The following is a 10,752-nucleotide window of genomic DNA, read 5'->3' on the forward strand; positions in this document are numbered from 1 at the left end:
GTCCATATGTCACAGCACTGACCAGGCAATGAGAAGATGGCTACTCGGCTTCATGAGAACATTATTACTGGATCTATGTTCCCCGCCTATGTTTCCAAGGCTATCGACCGGTCCAGGCTTGTGTCTGACTCAGTAGGTTCACGGCATGCGTGCACGCATGAGGGATATCGCTACTAACTTGGGCGTTACCATGCGGATATGGACATGACATAAGCATCTGCATGCATGGTCTACTGGCTGACACAAAGAATAATAATATTATTACTAGGATCTTCACGATACGGGCAAGTTGGGAGTCTAGCTGTATGTACATGACTTCGCATTAGTACCAGTGAAGTGATGGAAGCAAGAGCACACATTCCACACAACTACAATCAGGTACAACAGTCCTGTACATGTACATGTATGTACAGTGTAAAGTGTACAATATAGGTTCTATGCTCTCCATTACTCTCAAGATTTCACCAGAAATTCACACCGTACAGATATTAGAATTCAAAGCATTCGAAGAAAATACTTTTGTACGTTATCTTCTTGATGAATGTGCACACCTTTCAATCGTGCCAGGCAGATGACTGTTGGTCTTGTCAGGTGACGACCTGGTTAGCTGTCAATCTACTCAGGATAACAGGATTGCCATGAGCGACCTTGGCCAAACGCCTGGGTCCCTGTCAAGGTTCAGCAGCTCAGTGGACACACAAACATGTGCTATTGCCGCGCTGGAATGGTAAAGCTGTGACTTAGCAATTCTTTGCCCACGGATCAACACTGACAACAGTGCAGAGCACTCCTGGACATGCAAACATACACAAACCCTGTGATCAACATTATCCTGCATAAGCCTTTCGTGTTTAGGATTGAGCACTGGTCATCGGGTTCCCTCTGTTCAACCCTCCTCCACCTTCATACTCGATTCTAAGAAATGACATGATTTGGTCTCGAAGTGCCCATTTTCGGACTTCACTCAGAATTATCACATTGTTGATATCGTTCATTGCGAATGCCAGGCAACACGTTAAATGAAATGCAGTTGAGATAACATTCTCTACCGCTGTCGCTGGCCGTTGGGTGTCTTCTTGGTTTGTGCGAAATCCGCTGAATCATACCATGTATAGGTGGTCGGGAGCGCTTTGCTGGTGTTCTGGGCAGGGTTTGCCGAGACGTGTAGACTATGCGCCGGTGATAAATTACTCGCATTACTCGCACTCAGAGTCGCAGCGCCAAACTGTTGCAGAGCACACTGTTATGCACCGGAACGGGGTCGCAATGTCCGTCTTGCTTCTAACGCACACAGCAGCTCTGCTGCACTGCTCCAAGACGGGGTCGCGGAGAGCGACACTTGCTGCGTAGAACTACACTTGTAGTACCTGTTGTCAGGCTGGACTTAACCGTACATGGGATGGATGTTTGAAGTATCTGATTTGCTTTGGTAGTTGGCTATACGATGATTCATAAGTGGATCGTTTCACTTAGCCCAAGCAATGGGATTCATCGTGGCGCGGACAATGCGATGCGGACTTTCCGTGCTGGACACCGAGGTAACGCTAGGTCGCTTGGCCCACACCTTCACGTCAATACATTCCCATTGTCCGTTGTGCATTTGCGCTGCTGTACATATCCGACGTCACTAACCGTCCTTCTGGGGCAAGTCGCTGCCCGGCTGCACTAGCACTGTGCAATATCATTGGGCTGTTAGCCGAGATATGACGTGATGTCATTACCCTACGAGGATGTGGCGTTGTGCGTGTGTTTGACAAGGTAGTGGTCGAACTGGTGCGGGGAATACCGATACATACGTGCCCGTACTCAACATGTACAGGAATACGAAGCGGTGGTAGCTAGCAGGGGCGTATAGGTATGTATGTCAAGACCATAAACGAGTAAACAAAATTGGCTGCAGCTACATGTAGCTCGCGGAACGCTATAAAACCACGTCGAGGATCGAAATGATAGACAGAACACTATTTGAGCCTTTCAGAAGAAGGAACAGCTTCGTAATTTCATTTGCTCAAATTGCTCTGCCGTCTGTCATCATGGACGCATTCTTTGCCGGCTTCTTTTGGCTGATATTCTCGCCAGCGTTCCAGATGTACTTGCAGATTCCTGAGAACGGCACCCAGCCACTGTTCTCGGCTGCAAACTGTACCAAACATGGTGAGTCTAGTCTGCCTTTCCTAGCGCCTATAAGGCGTACAGTGGTCGTGCTACATGTCCGTTGCTTGCCACTGTCTTGATATCGTTGATAGGGTTGTGGTGCTGAAGTAGTTCAATCAAGTCCTATAGAAGTTTAAAACTTCCAAGATTATTCTGCACATGACCCACATGTACACGATTGTAGATTAAAATTGCCTTCTACCTCCCTGCACCTTGTATTCATCATGACTTGTGTTTCTCGTTCGTGTTGTCTTGGCTCTTGCAGCTTTGTTCGAGTACAAGGGAATCTCCACGGAGTGTGCATCGCAAGGTGGTGTGGAGGGCTTCAAGCATTACTTCGAGAGCGCCCTGCACCCGAACCGCTTCCTGAGCAGCCGCTGCGGGAACATGACTCTGCGACGCGCAAAGCACGTCAACAACGTCTTCACACTGCAAGCATCGTCCGTTCCGGGAATGGAAAACTCATTTCATTTTGTACAGCAGAGGACGCAGCGTATCCTCGTCGTCTCTTCGGACGGCCTGGGAAAGTTCGTTGACGGTCGCATTGTCCACGCATCTCCTTTGCTGCAGAAGAGAGCATCACTGAATCTGATTGCGGTGAGACCATCGCGTGGCTCACAACCAGTTGACGATGTATGCAGGTTGTACGAAGATGACAAGGAGGATGGCCTGCATCAGTTTGTATGAGAACTGAAAGAGAAATATTATTGTTTTGTTCTGTGCATTGTCCTCGAATATTGTCGTGAATATCATTATTATTGCATAGACAAATACACTAGAGAACAACTATCATACTAAAGGGAAGATATGTGCAATATTTATTTCAACAATCATCATGGACCTAATGTCCTTTTCTGATACTATATTTATATTACATCTACATGGACAATGAAGACCTTTATTCCGATGATATCTATTAGAAAATCTTACGCCTCAAATTGGTAGAAGGATGAGGTATATTTCACTGATTTATATTTTATCGTTTACATTCCAACATTTTATCTTCAATTCATACTAAGAATAATACAAGTGAAAACGACTAAATTGTGTACGTGATTGCACTGGAGCTGAAATGATATCTGTGTCCGTCGGTTCTGCATGGGTCCATGAAGCATTCCTTGGTCATGTTCTTGCATGTAGTTTGTGAGCTTGACCATAAGTAGATACATTGTACATGTACATGTACATGTTCATTGTACAGTGCTTCTCAATGAAATCCAATCATGTGAATCAAGTCCTCACCAGTTTACCATCCCACTAGCGTTCGCAGGTCTAGGGCTGAACGGCGCTCAGCGTGGCATTCACTCCGCCGGTCGGATTTCATGAAGCAACAATTTATGCTGTATGACAGTTGCTATGCGTCTATTGTCCTGGAGTGGAGTTGCTGATATGCGTACCGGCTGGTTGTGTCTCACCCCACCTGGCGATGTCTATTGTCATGCTTTGACTCGACATAACAGATGACATTGTCAGTTTAGAGAGCACCACAGTATGGATTCCTGGAATCCGCAAAGTTTCGGAGGGTCGCGATGGAAAAGGCAAGATGCGTGAATACGAACTTTGTTTTAAAGTTTGTTAGGTTGTGCGTCGACATTGTCAGCTACTGGCTACGCTGCTCTGTGTTGTTGTGTAGTGTGCTAAACAGATGGAGCACAAAGTCGTTACATGTACATTGAATCTGGTGATATGCCCTTTGGCTTTGGCGCAGTTCCGATGCACACGTACAGGTATTTCTATATACACACTCATTTCAGGTTTATGAAGTCATGCATCTTTATTATTTTGTTCATCACACATTCTTCTGAAAATCGCTCCGAGCATCCATGTAGCTATGTTACTTGTATGTTAGTAACAGGGATTCATTTCACAATGCACAGAAAGACAGTGATTTGTGCAAACTTACTTACACAACACGCCATTCAGGCCCTGCCTGTGGCTGTGATCGTGCCTATCACTACAATAGAGGCTGAACATGGCGTGGAGAAGTTTACATACCGTTTATGCCCCCGCATGACCTTGTAAACGGCACAACAAATCTATGAACAACAGAATTCCGCACCGCTTTGACCAATCGCAATGAAAAGCTTTGTGAAGACGATCACAGCTTATACAACCACAACGACTGCTAGAGACGAACACGTCAATGCGGGCATTGAACAATGGCTGTGATTGTCCATCCACATGTACATGTATCTATAAACAGCGTGGTAAGAGATTGGCTGAGATTGACTAGGCTGCCCAGAATACTGGGCAGCCTAGAACTAATGAAGAAAGTGCAGGAATTTGCTGCGTACACGCTTCTGTACATAATAACCATTGAGGCTTTGATTGACTGATATGGTCCCACACGAAATGTACAATCATGTACATGAAACATCTGGTAGTGAGTCGTAGATCATCGTATTGATATACATGACTGTACATGTATATGACTTATTGTACATATCGCCACATACTATCATTGTCCTTGTGCGCTTGACTCTGTGTGACTTTCAGCTTCCAGGCACTAGCTCGCCCGCTTTTCGTGGCATCGATGGCGGATTGTATGCTGATGGCGCCAATTCCATGTTGATATTTCATGTACCGGCATGTGTGCCAGTATATGTTTCGATGTACATGTACACAAGTTAGCAATGGAACGAGGCTGAATGAATTTCAGCTACATGTACAAGTATAACGTGGAGTTTCATGGCAATCCGCCAATTCTCAGACAACTGCTGGAAAGGTACCCTGGGGTTATAGGATAGCTTGTACATGTTCAATATACTTATACATGTACAGCATTGTAAGCCTTTTCGACTTGGAACACCTGATTCATCTTACCATAGTCCTACATTGCACATACATGTAACGCACGTTGGCCTTCAGTTCCACAGCTGCACAACATAGCCGAACATGATTAACAGTTTCTACCGATGAAGGTTCACTGCAGTTCCGGGAAGGATTCTTTTGAGACATGAACAGCTGGGCTCGAATGCAACGCGACAATGTGCAATACTGGTGGGATTTCCGCTCGGAGTTTATGAGCATCTACTGTCCATATACATGTACATGTACGTTGCCTTACATCATTATTTTACTATGCCTTTAAAGTTTAGACTCTTGCAGTCTTGGTGTGGCGAAGAAAGAGCCAAGCAGGACTACTCCTAGTAAGCTTCAGTCCAGGGAGCTGTCAGTGTACACTACAGAATGTACTACACAGTCAGACTCATACTGGAGTCATGGACTCAGACTCATAGTGCATTGTGTGTGTCTTGGTCTCGGCGTACATGTACATGTACATGTACATGCATGTGCGGATACGGTGTACTCAATACAGGTCTACTCTCCATATAACGTAATCTCTGGGACCACGCAAACATTATGTTATATCGAGAGTTATGTTGTGTAGAAAACCGTGTGTGAAATACAAGATGCACCTCAAAATGAAGGGTATTACAAGGCGGGTTCAACCGTGCAAACATATACACACTGTACCACCGGTCACCATCGACATCAGATACCATCAATGCTGCAGAAAATATGCACAATAGGACTAAACTGGCTAGCTACGGCTACAGCTTGATTGTACCGCGCACGTGAATCTACGTTGTATCGAGAGTGTACACGTCGGGGACTGCGCGTATGGTGCGTTATGCCGAGGTTTACGTTATGTAGGACTAAACTGGCCTAAACTGCCTAGCTACAGCTACCGCTTGATCATACCATGCACGTGAATTAATGTTGTATCGAGAGTGCGCACGTCGGGGACCGCCGTAGCGTGTGTTATGTCGAGGTTTATGTTATGTAGGATTATGTTGTGTAGAACAAATTTTGCGTGGGAGTGAAGCTGTTTCGGCGCGGGATTTGATTTTTTTATGTACTAACGAGGTTTATGTACAAGTGAGAGTTGTTATATCGAGAGCAGACCTGTACAATGTCATGTATTATGTGTGGTGTGTCAAAAGAGCTAGAGGGGTGTACATGTACATGTAGATCCTGTTGAAAAGGTGCGAACAATTGAAAAGTTACTTTTGCGCGGAAGTGGTGCTTTGAGAAATCTTGTCACGTGCTTGCTTCCGATATGCACCGCTTGGTCGTTTAATTAGTAATTACACATGGTGACTCGTGCCGCCCCTCCCAAGTGTCCCCAATACCACTCTCTTACATGTACAGCTAGCTACAGCACTGGCAACTACCACCACGTGGTCTCACGTGGAAGATCTTGGGACGTCATTTAAAGTAGCCAGGTACTTGAAGTATTGTGCTTGAAGCTGGGTATCGGCAACGACATGGCTGTGTTTGCAGAATGCTCCATTAGAACTGGCATTATAGCATCAATGACATTGAGTGAACAGAGCTACTGGAGACAGTGGAGTGTGCCTCACCCAGTCGCCCAGTCACGCTGCAAACCAATGAATTATACAGGCCATTACAGGTTTAATACAATTATGCACACAAAGTCAATAACAGCTAGGGCTGAGCACCAAGTACATGTACTTGCACATATGTAGACATGATGATACATGTACATGTACATTGCATTCTCATTATGTCTTGACACAATCAAAGGGATGATAGACTAAAGGTGTGATGTGAAGGTGCGTCTAACGGTAAAGCCGTAACACTATGAAGATTAATTACATGGCACATTATGAATGTACATGTACATGACTATGTAGATGAGAGGGAGGGGCTGTACTAAGGGCGATCCCGCATGTGACCATGAAGAAGCATCAACGAAGCGCACAATGGTGTGTGGTATAATGTGCAGCTGACGCGCACTTTCACATCCAATCCATGTTCACGAAGAATACAACATACAGTGCACATGTCAATTAAATGTTTGTGTCCAGCTCCCTGGACCAACACGCCCAGGATGTATCTAATTATATGCAGGTAGGAGATCTTACAACATCAACATTATCTGGTTGGAAATTGTCGCTCCATACTATACATCATTAGAATGGTGTTGAAGGTTCACTCCTCCGTCGTCTGAACCTGCCAGTCTCTTTGTGGGTGTGAGGGTGTTTCCACTGCCACTTTATCCTGTTAAGGACAATTTCCCCACCAAGATGTGTAATCACGAAACACGGTCCGCCACAATATCATGTGCAAAGCAGGCAACATGGCGACCAACCTACATGGAACTGCCTTAAAGTAACTTCATGGATCAGCTCGAGCAGCTGACCAAATCATAGTATGACTTTCAATCGCCAAATCAGACCCGGTGAAAAATCACGTGTTGTACTAGTACTAGTAATCCATATTTCCATATTTCCTATTGAAGATGGCAACAAAGAATTAATCCATATTTCGTGTATGACTTTCCTCAGGGCGTGTGTGGGAGGGCAGGACGAAGCAACTAGTGTCTCAACCTTCAGTCCGCACCTGCTCTGCTCGACCGTCTCCAGTTCTCCATGTTTGTGCACGCATGGACCAAGGTCTACATGAGTTGTCAAGTTACATGTATACGCCTGGTTCCGTGGGTAGGTTCTCCACTGCCAGAACATGCCCATACTGTGCTTGGTTGTGCATGAAACTGTAGTTGTTTCTGATAATGTTCGATGCTATTTCTATCTTCATCCCTGCACATGTACATGTCCATGTATGCAGGTTGAACTGTTTTAAAAGGTACATGTGCCCATTGACTTGTCGGATACTGGGATAGGATGCAAGGTGCTTCGCTGTGCATGGTTCCTATGTCTTTCCTTGCCAACAATGTACCTGTACATGTACATGTACATGTATGTCGGAACTCTAGTGTTGTTATTGGTTCCATTGGTTAGGGTCGTCACCTGAATATTGGGCAGGGTCTTCAGGACATTGCTGTTTAATTAGCTCTTATGAAGTTCCGCTTAGAATAAGGGTTTGACTGTGAGCACTACAATCATGAAGGTTGTAGATGATTGTGTGTCGGAGCTGAAGGATAAACCGTCGGAAAGTGCGACAGGCCAAGAACTAATCATACGGAACGTATTCAGTGTATAACACAAGTGACCTTCCATCTTGCAGCAAAACTCTGTAGTTGACTGACAGGCCTGACAAGTGGAGAGCTGATATTGACATCCGCATCCTCTCAATCATTTTCACCTATTCATACATGTAGTATAATCTAAACATGTACTGGTAGGGGTGGGTTAACGTACACGGTACACGGTGCACGGTGCACGGTGCTGAGTGTAAGTCAGTTTGTTTCTCACTACCGGTAGTGCACTGGAGGTGACTCAGTATTCTCTATTGTTTTTGTTCCAGAGAGATTGGCCACTCGAACACACAATACAGGTACTGGGCTGCCGGCTCGACACAACTCATACGTTGTACCGTGACGGCCAGTTGGGTACTGTTGGTTCGCAAGGTTACGCAGATAGAGCGAGGCAGAGGAGTTCATAGAAGAGGCCACTCGAAATACTCCAACTCAACAACCAATCAATCTCTTAGTCATCTCGATCGGTTAGGTACAATGTACCTGAACTGAAGGTTTTCATTGGGAGAAGGTTTACGATACACCAGTACAAGCTGAATGCGATTGATTATTGTTTATGTTTGCCGAAAAGCTAGCGCTTTGAACAGGTCCATAATGGCCGGCCAACTGCATACAAACAGGTGAACTGGGGAGCAGAAAGCTCTATCCCTACGCTGTTGCATGCCGGTGTCAAACAGAACGCAAGGTATCAATGAGCTTCGTCACGGTCGACCGCCGTGAGTGCCAAGACTAGCTCTACCGACGGACTTCAACATCAACACGGAAACAGAGTTTTACTAGCCTTTAGTTTAGCTAAACCCGGGGACACGGCGCAATACTGAAGTGTTTATCAGGGTGATTGCGCTGAGCAACTGGTTCTGCTTAACGTTAACGGCTTTAGTTCCGATTCGCAAGGTGCTTGTATAGAGTGAAGACACAGAGAAAGTGAACCTGTGATGTTGCCAAAAGGATTTGTTTTCTCACTGTTCTGTATGATTTAATTTTAGAGTGACTCTCGCTACAAGTTACTTGGTTCTAGTGCCGTTCTACTGGAGATCTTGTTCCTGTAATCTTCGACCGAGACATAGTGTTTAATTAAATTAACAATAGATAAACCTTGTTTTGTTGAACACATGGTGTTGGTTGACGGCATGTTACAAGGCGGAAGGTCGCAAGACCTTGGCTCTGCCAACTGTGGATGGTTGTAGTTAAGGGGCCCTGTTTCCCAAAATAGTGGTCCTCCGCCTTGTATAAACATGCTGTCAACCAACAAGTATAATTATTATTATGTTGACTAGTTTGAGGGAAAGACACAAACGGGAAAAGTCCGAAGAAAAAGTTGACTGTCACCACCAGGACTCGAACCAGGGACCCTCGCTTGTAGCTGCCGATGCTCTAACCACTGAGCTATGGTGTAGTCGTCATAATTATTATTATACATGTATAGGTCTTTCTTCACTGACGCCCTCAAGGGGAGTTCAAGCCAACTAATTGCATGTATTAATATTTATTAGGGCAAGAAGTGAAGAACTAGTCCAGGGAAAATTGTATTGGTTTTATTCAGCCTGCTTGTTGTGATCAATCAAAATGCCCCGCTTCAATGGTACTAGTGTTGTGTGGTGATACACCAAGCAAAACAGCGACAACAACAACAATCGTGCATTGTGGACGGTGTCAGCTCATCGTGACACTGAAATGACAAGTACCCTCTGCTCTCCAGTCAGCAGCAATTGTTCTCCATACGGCACTTGGCAGCGTCATCGTTTCCAAACGGGGCCGCAGCGCCGAATCTACAAATACATGTACATGTACAACGGGGCTTGGTGAAGCGGAAGCTGCTGTGATTCTGGACGAAAAGACTGCACGACAGTTGTACCATTGGAAAAAATATCATGCTGCTAACTGTCATTGCTAACAAGTTTTCCCATCGCAGTCGTTTGGTAGCACAAACCGGAATAAGCCCCAGGAAAATGGACCTACCTGTACATGATGCACGGCTATCAGTGGCGAAAAATAACAATCTCATCAATGTGTGGGTAGCGAACTCCAAATCGATTGCAAACGCAAATACTAAAATTTAGCATTACCGATACATACATGTACATGTCCATTGTGTACATGTACAGTGTTGGCCAGAAGTTTGGGCCTACCTATAAATTCTTGGGGTTTGGCATAATATAGTGGTGCTGCCAGGTTGTTTATCTTCAAACCTGCTGCAAGCCCGATGAAAACGTGGGAGATAAGTTTTCTACAGTGCACGTGCGCTTCAAATCAAATTTTCACGTGAAAATCATGAAAAAGCTAGGCCCAAATTTTTGGCCAAAATATTTGAATTTGTACGGTACGGTACGGTACAAAAATGTGTGATGCAAAACCAGCGGGAAATTCAACTACACGACGCGTGGTGGTCCTCACGACACGAACAACAAATTTTAGTTGCTGTTTTTGACATTTCTCCTTCACCATGGGTCGATCCAAGCAACTTTGGCTCTGACGTGAGGGAGTTGACAGTGAAGATGAATAGTGATGGCCTCTCGTCGAATGATATCGCCAATTTGACCCACGTTTGTGTGCGTACGGTGAGAAAATTGTCACCAGGTTCGCAGTGACGCAAAGCTGCAAGAATACGCCTCGTTCTGGTCATCCAAGGCTGA

General features: G+C 45.2%; 1 protein-coding gene across 1 annotated transcript; it reads left to right on the forward strand.

The window, feature by feature from the left end:
* The first annotated feature begins 1,972 nt into the window (after positions 1–1,972).
* On the forward strand, positions 1,973–3,200 carry LOC135823420 (uncharacterized). Its single transcript, XM_065336270.1, has 2 exons — positions 1,973–2,154; positions 2,420–3,200. The coding sequence occupies exons 1-2, from the start codon at positions 2,034–2,036 to the stop codon at positions 2,839–2,841; spliced, it is 543 nt and encodes a 180-aa protein (XP_065192342.1). The 5' UTR covers positions 1,973–2,033; the 3' UTR covers positions 2,842–3,200.
* The last annotated feature ends 7,552 nt before the right edge of the window (positions 3,201–10,752 follow it).

This window comes from Sycon ciliatum, chromosome 8 (genome assembly GCF_964019385.1).
Source record: "Sycon ciliatum chromosome 8, ocSycCili1.1, whole genome shotgun sequence".
NCBI lineage: Eukaryota > Metazoa > Porifera > Calcarea > Leucosolenida > Sycettidae > Sycon > Sycon ciliatum.